A 13074-nucleotide genomic window follows, 5' to 3' on the forward strand; every position below is an offset into this window, starting at 1 on the left:
ATGGGAACTCATGAATAAGTTGAAAATTGGAGAATTTATATCCTCAATCACAAAACTAAAAAGTTTTTATGAAATTCTCCAGGTTTTCAATCCACTGAGCCACCTAGCTGCCCCAGGGTTTTATTCTTTTGGGCAGTAGTTTTAAATGATATTCAGTTGTTTATATATATAGCATTGACAATTGGTTTTTAGCTGCCTCAATTTTGGAGTATCAAAGTATTAATTTTATTGTTTACAATAAAGAATATCTGCAGGTTGATTGATTCATAGTTAAGGGGCAGCTTGGTGGGCTTAGTGGATTAGAGAGCCAGATCTGGAGACTAGAGGTCCTGGTTTCAGATCTTACCCCCAGATACTTTCTAGCTATGTGACCCTAAGCAAGTCATTTAACCCCAGTTGTTTAGCCCTTACCTCTCTTTGCCTTGGAACCAAGATTTAATATCTGATTCTAAGGCAAAAGGTAAGGGCTTAATTTTTTTTTAAGGAAAAGAAAGAAAAATAATAGCATTTTGACCTTCCCTACACATTTAATAAATATTTGAAAATAATGAAGAAAGTTTTGTGGCAGATAATGCTATCCATTTCTAGATGGAGATGCTGAAGCCCAGATAATAAATTTATTAAAAGTACTTTACATACACAAATGAGATGTGTTGTTTAGCATACTTTAACAATTTCTTTTTTTCAATGATGAGATTATGGTTCTTTCTTTAAAGCATGATGAAACCAAGCCTAATTATATATCTGATCTGCATTTTTAAAATATAGCCTGTCAAACTATTTCTGCTTTTATCAGTAGCATCTTTGCTCTTGTTGCTTTTGAAAAGAAAGTGAGACTGTCTAAAACAATGTCATGATTTTCTCACACAAGTGAAGATGCTTGTGACCTAATCTGTTTCCAGAACTGAATTTAAAACTTTATTCTCGACTTCTGGTGCTCACATCTACTTCACCAGCATAATTTGGAATGTTTTATATTACATTTCTTAAGCTTGCAGGTAATCTTTTTAGTGTCAGTTAATAGGCTCTAATAATCACGTATACTTCTGTACATTTATAGGTGTATACATTTCCAGATATTCAGATTACCTTCACCCAAGACCCTGGTATCATGGAAAATCTGGTTATGTTGTCATTTTTAATCTAATTAAGGTAAAACATGTGTATTTATGTAATTTTATTATAAAAATTTACTAACATTTATTTCCCTGTGTTATGTCATCATTAGAAAGGATATCATCTAAATTGAGGAAAAATGTTTTTGATGTTTTATAAATATTAAAATAACAAAATAAATATATTGTTTATAATTTTTTACTGAGTACAGTTAAATCAATGGTTACATAGGATGGTAGAGGTTATATTTAGATCTTCAATTGGAATCTTAGCTTACCTGGTCCAGCTTCTTCATTTTATAGGCAAGGACCATGAATCCCAGAGAGGTTAGTTTATTTTTCCAAGGGCACATAGATGGCAGAACCAAGAATCAAACCATGTCTCTTGACCTGATCCCACACTCCTTTCATGGTACTACGTGGTTTGTTTCTCCAGGATAAACAAATGAGATTTGAAAAATGCATTTTTAAGAAGAGTGGAATTCACTATCATAAATTTCTCACCTTAACTTTAGGATTGTTAGAGAAAAGTCCCTTACCAAGAAGTCAGGAATTCTTATATCTAGAGAGCTAGATTTGGAGAAGGAATTGGCAAACTACTTCAGTATCTTTGCCAAGAAAACTCCAAAGAGTGTTACAGGGTCAAACATAACTGAAAATAACTCCACTACAACAATAGAGAGACAATGCTAAGATGTCATTGAATTTTTTTTGGTAATGACTGAAAATATTGTTAAGTTAGGAAGTGAGATTCAAAGGTCACTCATCACTTTTTTTTTCCACTCATCACTTTTATTCATTCACCAAATATTTATTGAGCACCTAAGATGTAAAAGCAGACTTGAAGTAGGCACAAAACTTATTAAAACACAGTTCTTGCCTTTGTTCCTATCAACTTAAATATTTTCTAAATTTGCATTTTAATTCATTATGAAATTATACTGAAATGCCTAATTAAATAATAATGCCTAATGTCTCTTGCTATACAATTTTACAAATCACCTTGCTGGGTTATGTTAGGCATAGTCACTTGAAAGATTATTGATTGATATTTTACATAATTGGTTCCAATATTCATTGTTCACTGCTTTTAATTTAGCAACATGAGCAGCAGGATAAGCTGTAGTCTGTTTCTTCTGAAGAGTACTACATATATAATTTAGTTTCCTCATAACTGGAATATGAGAGAATCAGATTTTTTTAAAACTCCGTAGTACTGGCTCTCTTTCGGAACTGGGGTTTTTGGTGGTAGCCAAAACTATTCAATAAGAAGTGTTTTTTTGTTGACTTCACAGTAATTTGCCCTAGTACTGTTACTCTTGTACCTTGGCTTGTTGGTGATGATAACTTACACTACACTTTACATTTTAATATCTAAATGTTTGGATTTGGAATCTCTTAAGAAACTTCAGGTCACTTGAGATCTTTTATGTCATAGGCATGGTTGTATAGCCTTTTTTGGCACATTAGACTCTTATGGCTTTTATTTTCCCCCTCATGTCTCCTTATGCTTTTTTTTAAACAAATAGTAAAAGTTCTCTCATGTTGTGCTTCTTTGCTTTCTCTGCTTCAGATAATGAATTATATATAACTGTATTGTTGACTTATAGTTAAAATCTTAGCTTAGAATACTTCTGCAATGATCTTGCCAGTTTTGCTAGGTGTTTTAATCCAAATGGAGAATTGAATTCTTAATAAAACTGTTTTACCTATATCTTCAGTTTTTGTTCATTGTTATTTGAAGGCCTCTGTTTTTTTTTATCCTAGGGAAAAGTCAAGGCTGTACCTGAGAATTACACAACTAACTATACCAGTCCGTCTTCTGGCTATGATTGCCATGTGGCTGCAAATATCAACAATGTTTCTCTCAAGACAAGCCACTTTCGAGCATTTGAGCTGAGTCAGGTATAGTCACTTAAGATGGACAATAAATAAATGTATGATAAATAAAAATTTTTGTATAGAATGTGGTAGATTTATGGATGATTTAAACATGTGTACATGATTGATTCAGCAATGTTACCTCAGTAATATTTTTGTTTTTCTTTTTAGTATTACTTCTATGAATTTTTAGACAACAGTGTTGTTGAACGACCCAGGCAAATCCTTCCCTACGTAATTGTAGCCTTTCAGTACAGTGAACCTAACAAGATGTCAACTTTAGCTCATAAAAATATGTAAGTAATGTCTCCATTGATATTTTTCTTGGCTTTATTCCTATGTCTTAAAAAATATATATTTTTAGCTTTCTTTTTCTCCCTCTTTTCTTATAGGATTGAATTTGATGATGAAGGTAAGGGAATATTTAATTGAACTTTCATTTAGATTCTTTAAAGAAATTAATTCTGAGTGTATTTATCAATTTTTCCCTTTCTATTTTTTTTTTAAAGTTCTCATCTCCCCCTGGAGAGGGCAGTTAACTATTCAGGGACAACTGATATGTGATTTAACACTGTGGTCCCCTCATGGTGCAGTGATTCCAGCCCAGTTGTAAGTTTTTACTTTTATTTTCTTTGATACTTGTATAACATTAAGAAATATTTTGAAACTTTGGTTTATATTTATGTAAGATACGTACGTGCCTGAACTTTTAGAGAATTACTAATGAGGTATATATGAGTCAGGATGTTGAGATTTTCATGCAAGTTTTGGTATTTGCTTTTCCACCAACTAGTTCTGTGACATTAAACAAATCATTTTGAACACCTATAAGTTTCTTGATCTGTCAGATACTTACCCTGCCAATCTTATGTAATTGTTCATAGGTTAAAACCAAATAATAAAAGTAAAGTGACTTTGAAATATTAAAATTATAACAGAAATGTAAGTCATCATTGTTCAAGTTTAGCCTTACAAATAAAGAAAAATAAAATCTTATCCAAATCTTTGTGTATTGCCTTCTTACTTCTTCACCTTCCACATAGGAAATTATGATCTTCATAATACATGAAAGATGAGGATCACCAAGCATAACAATAGAAATCAAATGCTAGGGGGGAGAGAGAGATGTCTGATATGGAAAATATTTTACATGTGTGAAAAGAGGCATCTTTCTAATCATAAGGATTATTTTTTTAAAGCCGCTATTCTCTAAATATGTGGTTTGATTTGCAGTATGTGCTTTAAAATCTCAAGAGTCACAATATGTGGTAGCTGTTATGCTGTCATCTATATCATATGGAGGAAATTCATCTTTTATGAAGTTATCACTAGATTTGTATGGTTTCCCATTGAGCTCTTAGTTTATTTTCAAACTGTTGAAAGTGTAGGCTTAAATGCAAAGATAATAGATAAAATAATTCCATTTTTTTTCTTTCCCAGTTAGTGAAAGGCAGCTTGGTATAGTGAATAGAATATTGAACTTGGAAACAGAAAGATCTGTATTCAATCCTGCCTCATACTTCTACTAGCTATGTGACTTGGAACAAGTCACAATGTTGCCTAGCCTCTTTTTCTTCACTTATAAATTATAGATATCAATAGCACCTACCTCACAGAGCTATGAGGATCAGAATATAAAGCACTTTGCAAAAATAAAAGCACTGTATAAATGTAAACTAGTAGGAGAAGTGATAGGAGGTGGGAATGGTGGTGCTGGTGATTGGTGATGGTAGTAGTAGTAGTAGTAGTAGGTAGTGGTAATAGTGGTAGTAGTAGTAGTAGTAATAGTAGTAACAAGATTTTAAATTAGGTTCTTTTTATTTAGATTAGCACTTTGAGAAAATTACTCTAATTTTGTCTCTATACTAATTGTATCAACTTTTATCCTGGAAAGACAACAGGGAAATTAAAAAAAAAATTCAGAATATTCTTTAAAATATTTGTATATCATATCAGGTCCTATAATAGACATTTTAATACAGAAAAGTAGTGAATCTGCATATTCACTTTTAAGGATTGTAGTAATAGTAGAATTTTGTTTTTAAGTAAGTTTAAAATTGAGTGGTATATTTGTCTTTAATGTTGATTATATACTGGTATTCTTTCAATAGACCTCGGCAGCTAGATGCCAAATATGTTATGGAGGTATCTACTTTGAAGAAGAAGCTACCAGAATCTGCTTTTAGAAAAAGCAATTATTTGGAAGAAAAAGGTATCATTCAAATAACATTTATGTTTTCTTTCTTCTCTCAATCCCCAAACTTTTAATTGGATGTTTCATAGAAACTTGTCTTAGGACCTTCTGTTTTTAGGTCTTCTCTGAAGGTCTGGCAAAATATGACAACATTCATGGTGGGAAATTTGAGTACTTTCACCCTTCCCTATTGGAGAGACAAATACAAATACAAATGAGGGCCATGCTTTAGTTTAGAAACTTATCCTCCAGTAACATTGCCTTAAGTGATGAATTCTTTGGCCATTGTAATCCACAAAGCAAGAACTTCTGAAAATGAGTGGGGGAAAAATAGAATCCTTAAGGGTAATAGAGCCTCGAAAATACTCCAGATTCTTTCAATGAGACAAAAAGTCTTTTGTCAAAACCAAGCAAAATGAACATAAAAACAAAACAGGAAATTCTGTAGTCCTTTATGTTGTTCCAGAAAGCCATGATTTTTAAAGAACTTTTAATTCATAATGCCAGAGTAAATACTTCTATTTTTTTTAAAGCTTTCTCTTAATAACCTTTTTTCAAAAATACCTCAGACATTTTCCTGACATATTTATCCAAAGGAACTTTCCTTTGTCTCAAAGAGATAATTAAATAAAATGGTTCAACATAAGGACTGCATCTGATGGGCCTAATCTCTGCTTGTGCACTAAGAGAGAAGGTTCATTATCTGTATTCTAAAAACCAATTCCAATTCATTTTTGTAATTTCATTAGGAAACGTTATTACAAAGAGTCATTAAATAAAAATACACTTTTTTATTTTAAAAAGTTTCAGAGATTTGGAATATATCATTCAAGTTAAACAAAATAATCCAGTGTGTTTCATTATGAAGTGATATTATATCTTCTCTTAAAACTTTTCCAGAGGATTAGAAACTTTGGCAAGTTCTACCATTCTTTTTTTTTTTTTTTTTTTTAATTTTAAACCCTTAACTTCTGTGTATTGACTTATAGGTGGAAGATTGGTAAGGGTAGGCAATGGGGGTCAAGTGACTTGCCCAGGGTCACACAGCTGGGAAGTGTCTGAGGCCAGATTTGAACCTAGGACCTCCCGTCTCTAGGCCTGGCTCTCAATCCACTGAGCCACCCAGCTGCCCCTAGTTCTACCATTCTTAACAGATTTTTGAGCACAGTTCCAACAAGACTATCTCTTGTCAAAAGACCATACTTTAGTTTAGAAATTTATCACCAGTGAGATCATCTTAAGTGATAAATTCTTTGGCCACTGTAATCCACAAAGCAAAAATATAAAGTGACCTCCTGTCCCCTTACATTTCTGCAGTGATAGTGGGAGAGAAGTGAAAAACAAGGCAGAGGGTAATAATCATACCGTTTTTATATCATCTTTAAACATTAATTTTAAATATTATTGTACTAAAAGAGAGATCATTGTCCATCATTTAAGAAGTTGGATCATAACATAGTTGACATTTGATTTATAAGTAAAATCAAAAGACAGGAGGAAGCTGAAGCTAAATGGTAGGATGATTATTATAGATTCTTTTTGAAGTGACAGATAAAAGATTTGGTAGGTTATCCTCTGTTATCAAAGACTCTGTTATCTGCATAAGCAGATTATAAGCTCTGGTAGGTCCTTCCATGCTGGAAACGGTTCAAGCACAGGCCTCACGATGTCTATTGCCTGAGGAATTTTCATCAGTAGGTGTTCACAAGTTGATAAATTGGTTTGTTATTTTATAAAGCTTCTTGTGAAACTCAAAGCAAAGAAAGGTCTTGGAAGTGTTTTTTGTATGTGTTACTGTTTTCACACATCTTATTTTTCTTCTTTATAGTCTGTTACCAAGATTTATGCTTCAGCATGTATGAAGTGGAAACATCAAACAAACAGGGGAAGAAATTAGATCAACTAACAGAATACATAAAAACTAAGGAATTGGTAAGGGCATGGACTTAAGTATCGTTATTTCTTAAATAATTGAAAATTTAGCTTTTCATTTTTAGCTAGATCAATGATGATTAGAGTTTTTATTCTTGATCTTTCTTGAGTACCCTAAGACACATTCTTAACCTCTTTTTAGTCTTAAATCTTAGCAGTGTAGGAAGAAAAGACTTTTTAAAAGTCTAGAAATTCTCTAGAAAAGATGTATTATAGGAATATAAGAGAATAAGGAGGGCTTTCTCAAAATTATCTCAGAAGAATAGATAACGTTTCTAGAATTTCCTCTAATATAAAGCATCTGGTGCAAATTGACTTTTAATTAAAGTATCCAGATTGAACTACAGGAAGTTGCAAGGACCAACAACTTTGCTGATGTTGTAGAAAGGAAGTTGTTTTTACTTTATTCAGTTTTGAAAGGAGGTAATCCTCAGATGTGTGCTAGAGTTTATTTGGAGAGTAGAAGCTAAGGGACAAAGATGGGGTGGTTCTCTGGCAGCCAGTGTCTCAGAAATATTCACATTAATACCACTTACCTATGGAGGTTGCAAGGGGAAAAATATACTCTTTTTTAATAATTCAGTCTGAAGATCATTTAAACTAGAGGTGCAAGTGGTATTTTATGAATAAGGTTTATGTGGTAATTGGGTACAAATAGGAATGAAATTTTCTAATTATTTTCAGGAAACATACTAATGGATCTAGAATTGCTTTTAGGTACTTAAGGAAATTAAAATTAATAGAAAATTAGTTTAGAGCAAAATATGTTTCTTTTGGACTTAAGTCATGCAACATCATTTGATGCTTGAGCCTCCATCTTGACTTTATGAATGGTACTTTATATTTTATATGCCTTTCTGTGACCCTGAAAATTAGTTCATTTCCTCAATTGACTATGCAACCTTTCTTGCGATAAGAGCTTTTATTTTCTTTTTATTTTCATTTGAGCATTTATCACATAGTATTTGTCTTGCTCCCAACAAGGTACTTAATAAATATTCTTGTTGAATTGAAGATGTCAGTGTTGAAACACTTAAATGAAATGAATCAAATTTTCCTTTAAAAGCCAATCTTCATGTTTTTTTAAATGTTTGTTATATGGGGTGACCCAAAAGACTTAATGTAATTTTGAGCTGTTAAGGCTTAATAGCACACAGCCTTAATAATATAAAACGGCACTAAGACTTTTGGGACACCTTGTATTAACAATGAATGGATAGGGTGCTAGATTCTGCCTATGCCATAGCAATAAATTCCTTTTTTTTTTTTTTTTTGGGTCAGTAGAAACTGTTAAATGAGTCCTAACATGTTAACAATTCTAATGATATTTTTCCTTAAGAAAGTGTAAGTTAAGAAGGAGAAGTTTCCACTTACTTTTTAGAAAGGGCCTGAATTAACATTCTGGTTCTGTTACTAACTCTTGACATTAAGCAAGTCTCTTCCCGAAGGACTCAGTTTTCCTCACCTGTGTAACAAGAGGATTGGACTAGTGGATAATCTTTAAGGTCCCTTCCAGCTCTAAATATGAAGTCATAATGATCTGTGGCTTCCAGTTCATGGAAAACATACCAAACATTTCTGTTTTACTTTGTATGTTTTAAAAAAGAAAAAAAGAAAAATTATGCCTGAAAAAAAAATTGTATCTGCTTTCAATTTTGAGTCTAAAGAATTTTACTTTCACTTTTGTTCCCTCACCCCCTTGAAAAGGTAAACAATGAAAGACCTAATTGTTTTTACTTTCATTTTCCTCTCATGTTAGAAATAAAACTGAAACTAAATGAAAAAAGATCTTGTAGTTTCCTATTTTCATTGTGATATTTTTATTGAATTAATTTATTGTTTTGGTGGATTGTTCCTTTTTTAAAAACCTTTTAATCACTTTATTCTAGCTACAATATAGCTTCAGTTTGTAAAACAAAGTTTAGCTATCCTTAATATATTAATAATAATCAAATTAATTATAACAAATTAAATGATAAATATTTACATTATACTTCACATAAATTATAAATAAATTAAATTAAAATAAGTTTTTATTTTATAACCTCTTTCTGACATTATCATAGTTATCTCTAGTATTCTTCCCCTTCCCTCTTTCAGAGAGCCATCCCAAATAAGAAATATTTCTTTTTAAAGAGGAAAAAATCACAATTGATGTACATATTGAAGTCTAAAAACATGTACAAATGAATATGCAACCTTAATATTAAAAGATCCTTCTGTAAAAAAACTTTATTAGAAGCAAATCATAAATCTCACAGCTACAAGTAGAAAATCTATTCCTAACCAAACCAAAGTAAGACAGGCTTACAAAAGACAGAATAATTTGTCGAATTTATTGGTACCATATTTTCTTTATAAGTTTGATAGAATTTGCCTGTGAATCAATCAAGACCAATAAGGTTTTTGTTTTTTCTTTCCTTTTCAGCTAGATCTGCTTTCTTTTCTGAAATTGGATTATTTAAGTTCTCTAATTTGGCCACCTAATATTTTCTATATTTTGCATTAGCTATCCTTAAAATCTAGCAAATTTGTGCCTTAATATTTGATTACATTCTTTGTTAGGCAGTATATATTTTGGCAAATAGTTCAAGTGGGCAGGAGATATCAAATAAATGCTTAATTTTATCATTGCATATGAGACATTGTATATGTGCAGTGTTCCACTTAATTTTCTAAATAAGGCGTTTTCATTAATATGTCTCAAATTATTAGCTTTGTTATAATTTATTCTGTGATTAATCTGTTCCTTATTGAAATAGTTATTGAACAGATCCCAAGTTAAGTGGATGTAGTACTGTATTTAGTGGAACTAGGACTGGTGGGTAGAATTTGTAAGGAAAAGCATAGATTTGGCCTAAAAATTAAAAAAAAAAACTTAATCACATTGTAGAGCTCTTGATAATAGACTGGACTACTTGTATAGAAAAGGGAGCATTTTATCCTTGGAGATATTTAAGTGATGGCTATATGTCAATGCTAGTGATACTGTTAAATGGTTTGTTAACACTGGGTAGGAAATTACATTAAATGATGCCTAAGGTTCTTTCCAATAGTAAGCTTCCATGATTTGACCCAGTGTAAAAAAACATGACTTGAAGTTCCTAGGTCATTATTTCAATTAATTAATTTAATTTTTAACATTTAAAAGGGAAGAAGTAAATATTTCTGATATAATCTGGAGATCTCATTTTAGTTTCTTTTTGGCAGGTAACCCATTATTTTTGGCACCACTGTGCAACCTTTTAAAAATTTAGACAGAATAGATACTTTCCAACAAGTCCCCTCAGAAAATACATCCCTAAAGACATTTGATTAAACAAAACTAATAGTATAACTATAATGACTAGTGGTACATTTTTACTTTTGTAGTTGAACAGTTAGCAGAAAAGAAGGATGTTTATGCAGTTAAGAGAGCCACAAGGAAAAGAATCTTGAAACTTTACTTTAGGGAAAGGGGTGGGGGGAAATTCTTATTGATTGCATATAAGTGCTTAGTTTTTTTCTGTCATTTTCCTTTTCATGAGCAGAAAAATGTCTATCAAAGTGTAGTATATGGGGAGAGGAATACACTTTCATATGTGGTTTTTGGTATATATTTTAGGCAATTATCAAATGTTTAAAAGATCAAGGATTCCTTATTTTGCTTACATCATCAGCCTTACTGTGGGACACAGGTAAGGAGGAACTATTTTGAAATATATTTTTAATTTGTTTTCTTTTCATAACATCCCACAGCTTTTAACATCTTCTGTCTTTCCTTTTTTTTTTTTTTTTTTTTACAGATTTTGGTGATGAACATATGAATCTATATGCCTTGTTTTTATTTCCTTCATCCTTGACAACAGGTATAGAAAATTAAGGGATATGCTTAGGTTGTATACACCACAAGGGCAAAGCTGAAAATTTCACTGTTTTCATGTAGCCTAAAAGAAACAAGATTTTTTCTTAAAACAAAACAAAAAGTATTAGTTTGCCTCCTTATCTATTATTATTTAAAATTCCCGATATAAATGTCCTTATTATAACAGCTTGCCTAACCATCTAAAACCTAAATAAACTATCTTAAAATATATCTATCAGAAATCTGGTAGCCAAAAAAGTCACTTATTTGTTTACAAATTGTGTTTATCCAAGGGATTTTCCTTAGATTCTAAATAACGTTTTCTGATGGGTATGTTTTAGAAGTTTTGCTGTTTTTTAAAAAATGTTTAGAGGGTAGATGAAATTATTTATACAGCTGATTACTGCATTAATTCAGTGCATTTTCAATAAATGTGTAAATATGTACATGTAGAATAAGCTTATCTATAAGCAAAAACTGTGTGTGTATAAAAATTGGAACATGGAATTATACTGTACAATTCTATATAATGAAACTTTTTCCGTGTTCTCGATTAGGCAGATCATTCTAAAACTTCTTTTTGAACATAGAACAAATTACAGAATTTTTTTTCTGAATAGCCATAATCCCAGCTTAATTTATAGATTCATCAATCAACCAATCAAGCATTTATTAAATTGTCTACTATGTGTTAGCCACCGTGTTAGACATTAGGGATATAAGACCAAAATGAAAGTCCCTGCCTTCATTGTTCTACTGGGGAAGGAGGAAACTTAGGCTTATATAAATATACACAAGGGGGCAGCTGGATGCTCAGTGGATTGAGAGCCAGGCCTAGAGACAGGAGATCCTGGGTTCAAATTTGACCTCAGACCCTTCCCAGCTGTGTGACCCTGGGAAAGTCACTTGACCCCCATTGCCTAGCCCTTATCGTTCTTCTGCCTTGGAACCAATGCACAATATTAACTCCAAGACAAGGCAAGGGCAAAAATAAATAAATAGATAGATATACACAAAGCACATACATATACATATACATATATATATATATATATATACATACATACATATATTCAAAGTATACTATATACAAAATAAATATAAGCTTGGATTATTATTGAGGGGCATTAGCAACTAGGGTGATTAGGAGTAGCTTTCTCTAGAAGGAAGCCCTTGAGCTGAGTTTTGAAGTAAATAAGAGAATTCCAAAAAGCAAAGTTGAAGAGTGAGTGCCCTCTAGGCATGCATGATGAACAACCAGTGCAAAGGTGGAAACCCATTTTTCTTTGATCTCTATCTTAACTAAACATCATTTACTTAGAAAAATACCATATTGTTGTTGTACAAACAAATTTTCACAATTATATCACTTCTATTTTAGACAAATATCAACTGATTAGAAAATATGGTTATAAGGATTATTATTAGCTACTATTAGTGTTACATTGTTACTTCTCGAATTTGCAAAAGGGATTAAGGAAGGAGTTGGAATGTCACTTGAGAAATTAGTTATTATGCTCTATTGTAAGGAATTTTTAATATTTACATGATATTTTCTGAATGGACATGCAACTTTAATTTCTATTAAATAGCTCTGTATGTTATGTTAATTGAATTTTATAAGCTTGAACCTCCCTGAGGTTTTATTTCTAGATGGAAATTGACCATTTTTGGCAGTTCTAAATATAGTACTACCATGAACTGATTATCTAGTTCACAATTTTCCTATCTCTTATGATTATAGATTGTAGAGCTTGAAGGAACCATAAATGTTTCTCATACTTCAGTCTGTTTCCTTTTAAGTTAGTACTTCAACCAAAGATAGCAGGATGAGGCAGACAAACTCAAAATGGTCTTTTTTACATCCTTATTGTCACTGTTATTTTTTAAAAGTGATTATTGTGTAGGAGTTTTAATTATCTTTTGGAGAGAGAGTGTGATATAGAGCGCTGATAGAAACTAGATAGATTCAGGAAGATGATCTTAGTTTAAGTCGCATCCCTGACACATTGTTATTGTGAATTGAGCAAATCACTTCACCATTTATTTGATGCTATAGACAACTTAAAATTATAAATTGTAGATAAAATTCTGACCTTCAATAGTTT

At 31.6% G+C, this 13074-nt stretch overlaps 1 protein-coding gene across 1 annotated transcript in view; it reads left to right on the forward strand.

The window, feature by feature from the left end:
* The window catches only part of TASOR2 (transcription activation suppressor family member 2), an 84189-nt gene that overhangs the window by 47310 nt on the left and 23805 nt on the right, over window positions 1-13074 (forward strand). Inside the window, exons 5-13 of the mRNA XM_044678322.1 lie at window positions 1061-1152; window positions 2883-3020; window positions 3168-3292; window positions 3389-3408; window positions 3506-3605; window positions 5108-5208; window positions 7019-7122; window positions 10727-10799; window positions 10908-10970. Of these exons, the coding sequence (XP_044534257.1) occupies window positions 1061-1152; window positions 2883-3020; window positions 3168-3292; window positions 3389-3408; window positions 3506-3605; window positions 5108-5208; window positions 7019-7122; window positions 10727-10799; window positions 10908-10970 (816 nt within the window). The remainder of the gene's footprint in view (window positions 1-1060; window positions 1153-2882; window positions 3021-3167; window positions 3293-3388; window positions 3409-3505; window positions 3606-5107; window positions 5209-7018; window positions 7123-10726; window positions 10800-10907; window positions 10971-13074) is intronic.

Source organism: Gracilinanus agilis, chromosome 5 (genome assembly GCF_016433145.1).
Source record: "Gracilinanus agilis isolate LMUSP501 chromosome 5, AgileGrace, whole genome shotgun sequence".
Lineage (NCBI taxonomy): Eukaryota > Metazoa > Chordata > Mammalia > Didelphimorphia > Didelphidae > Gracilinanus > Gracilinanus agilis.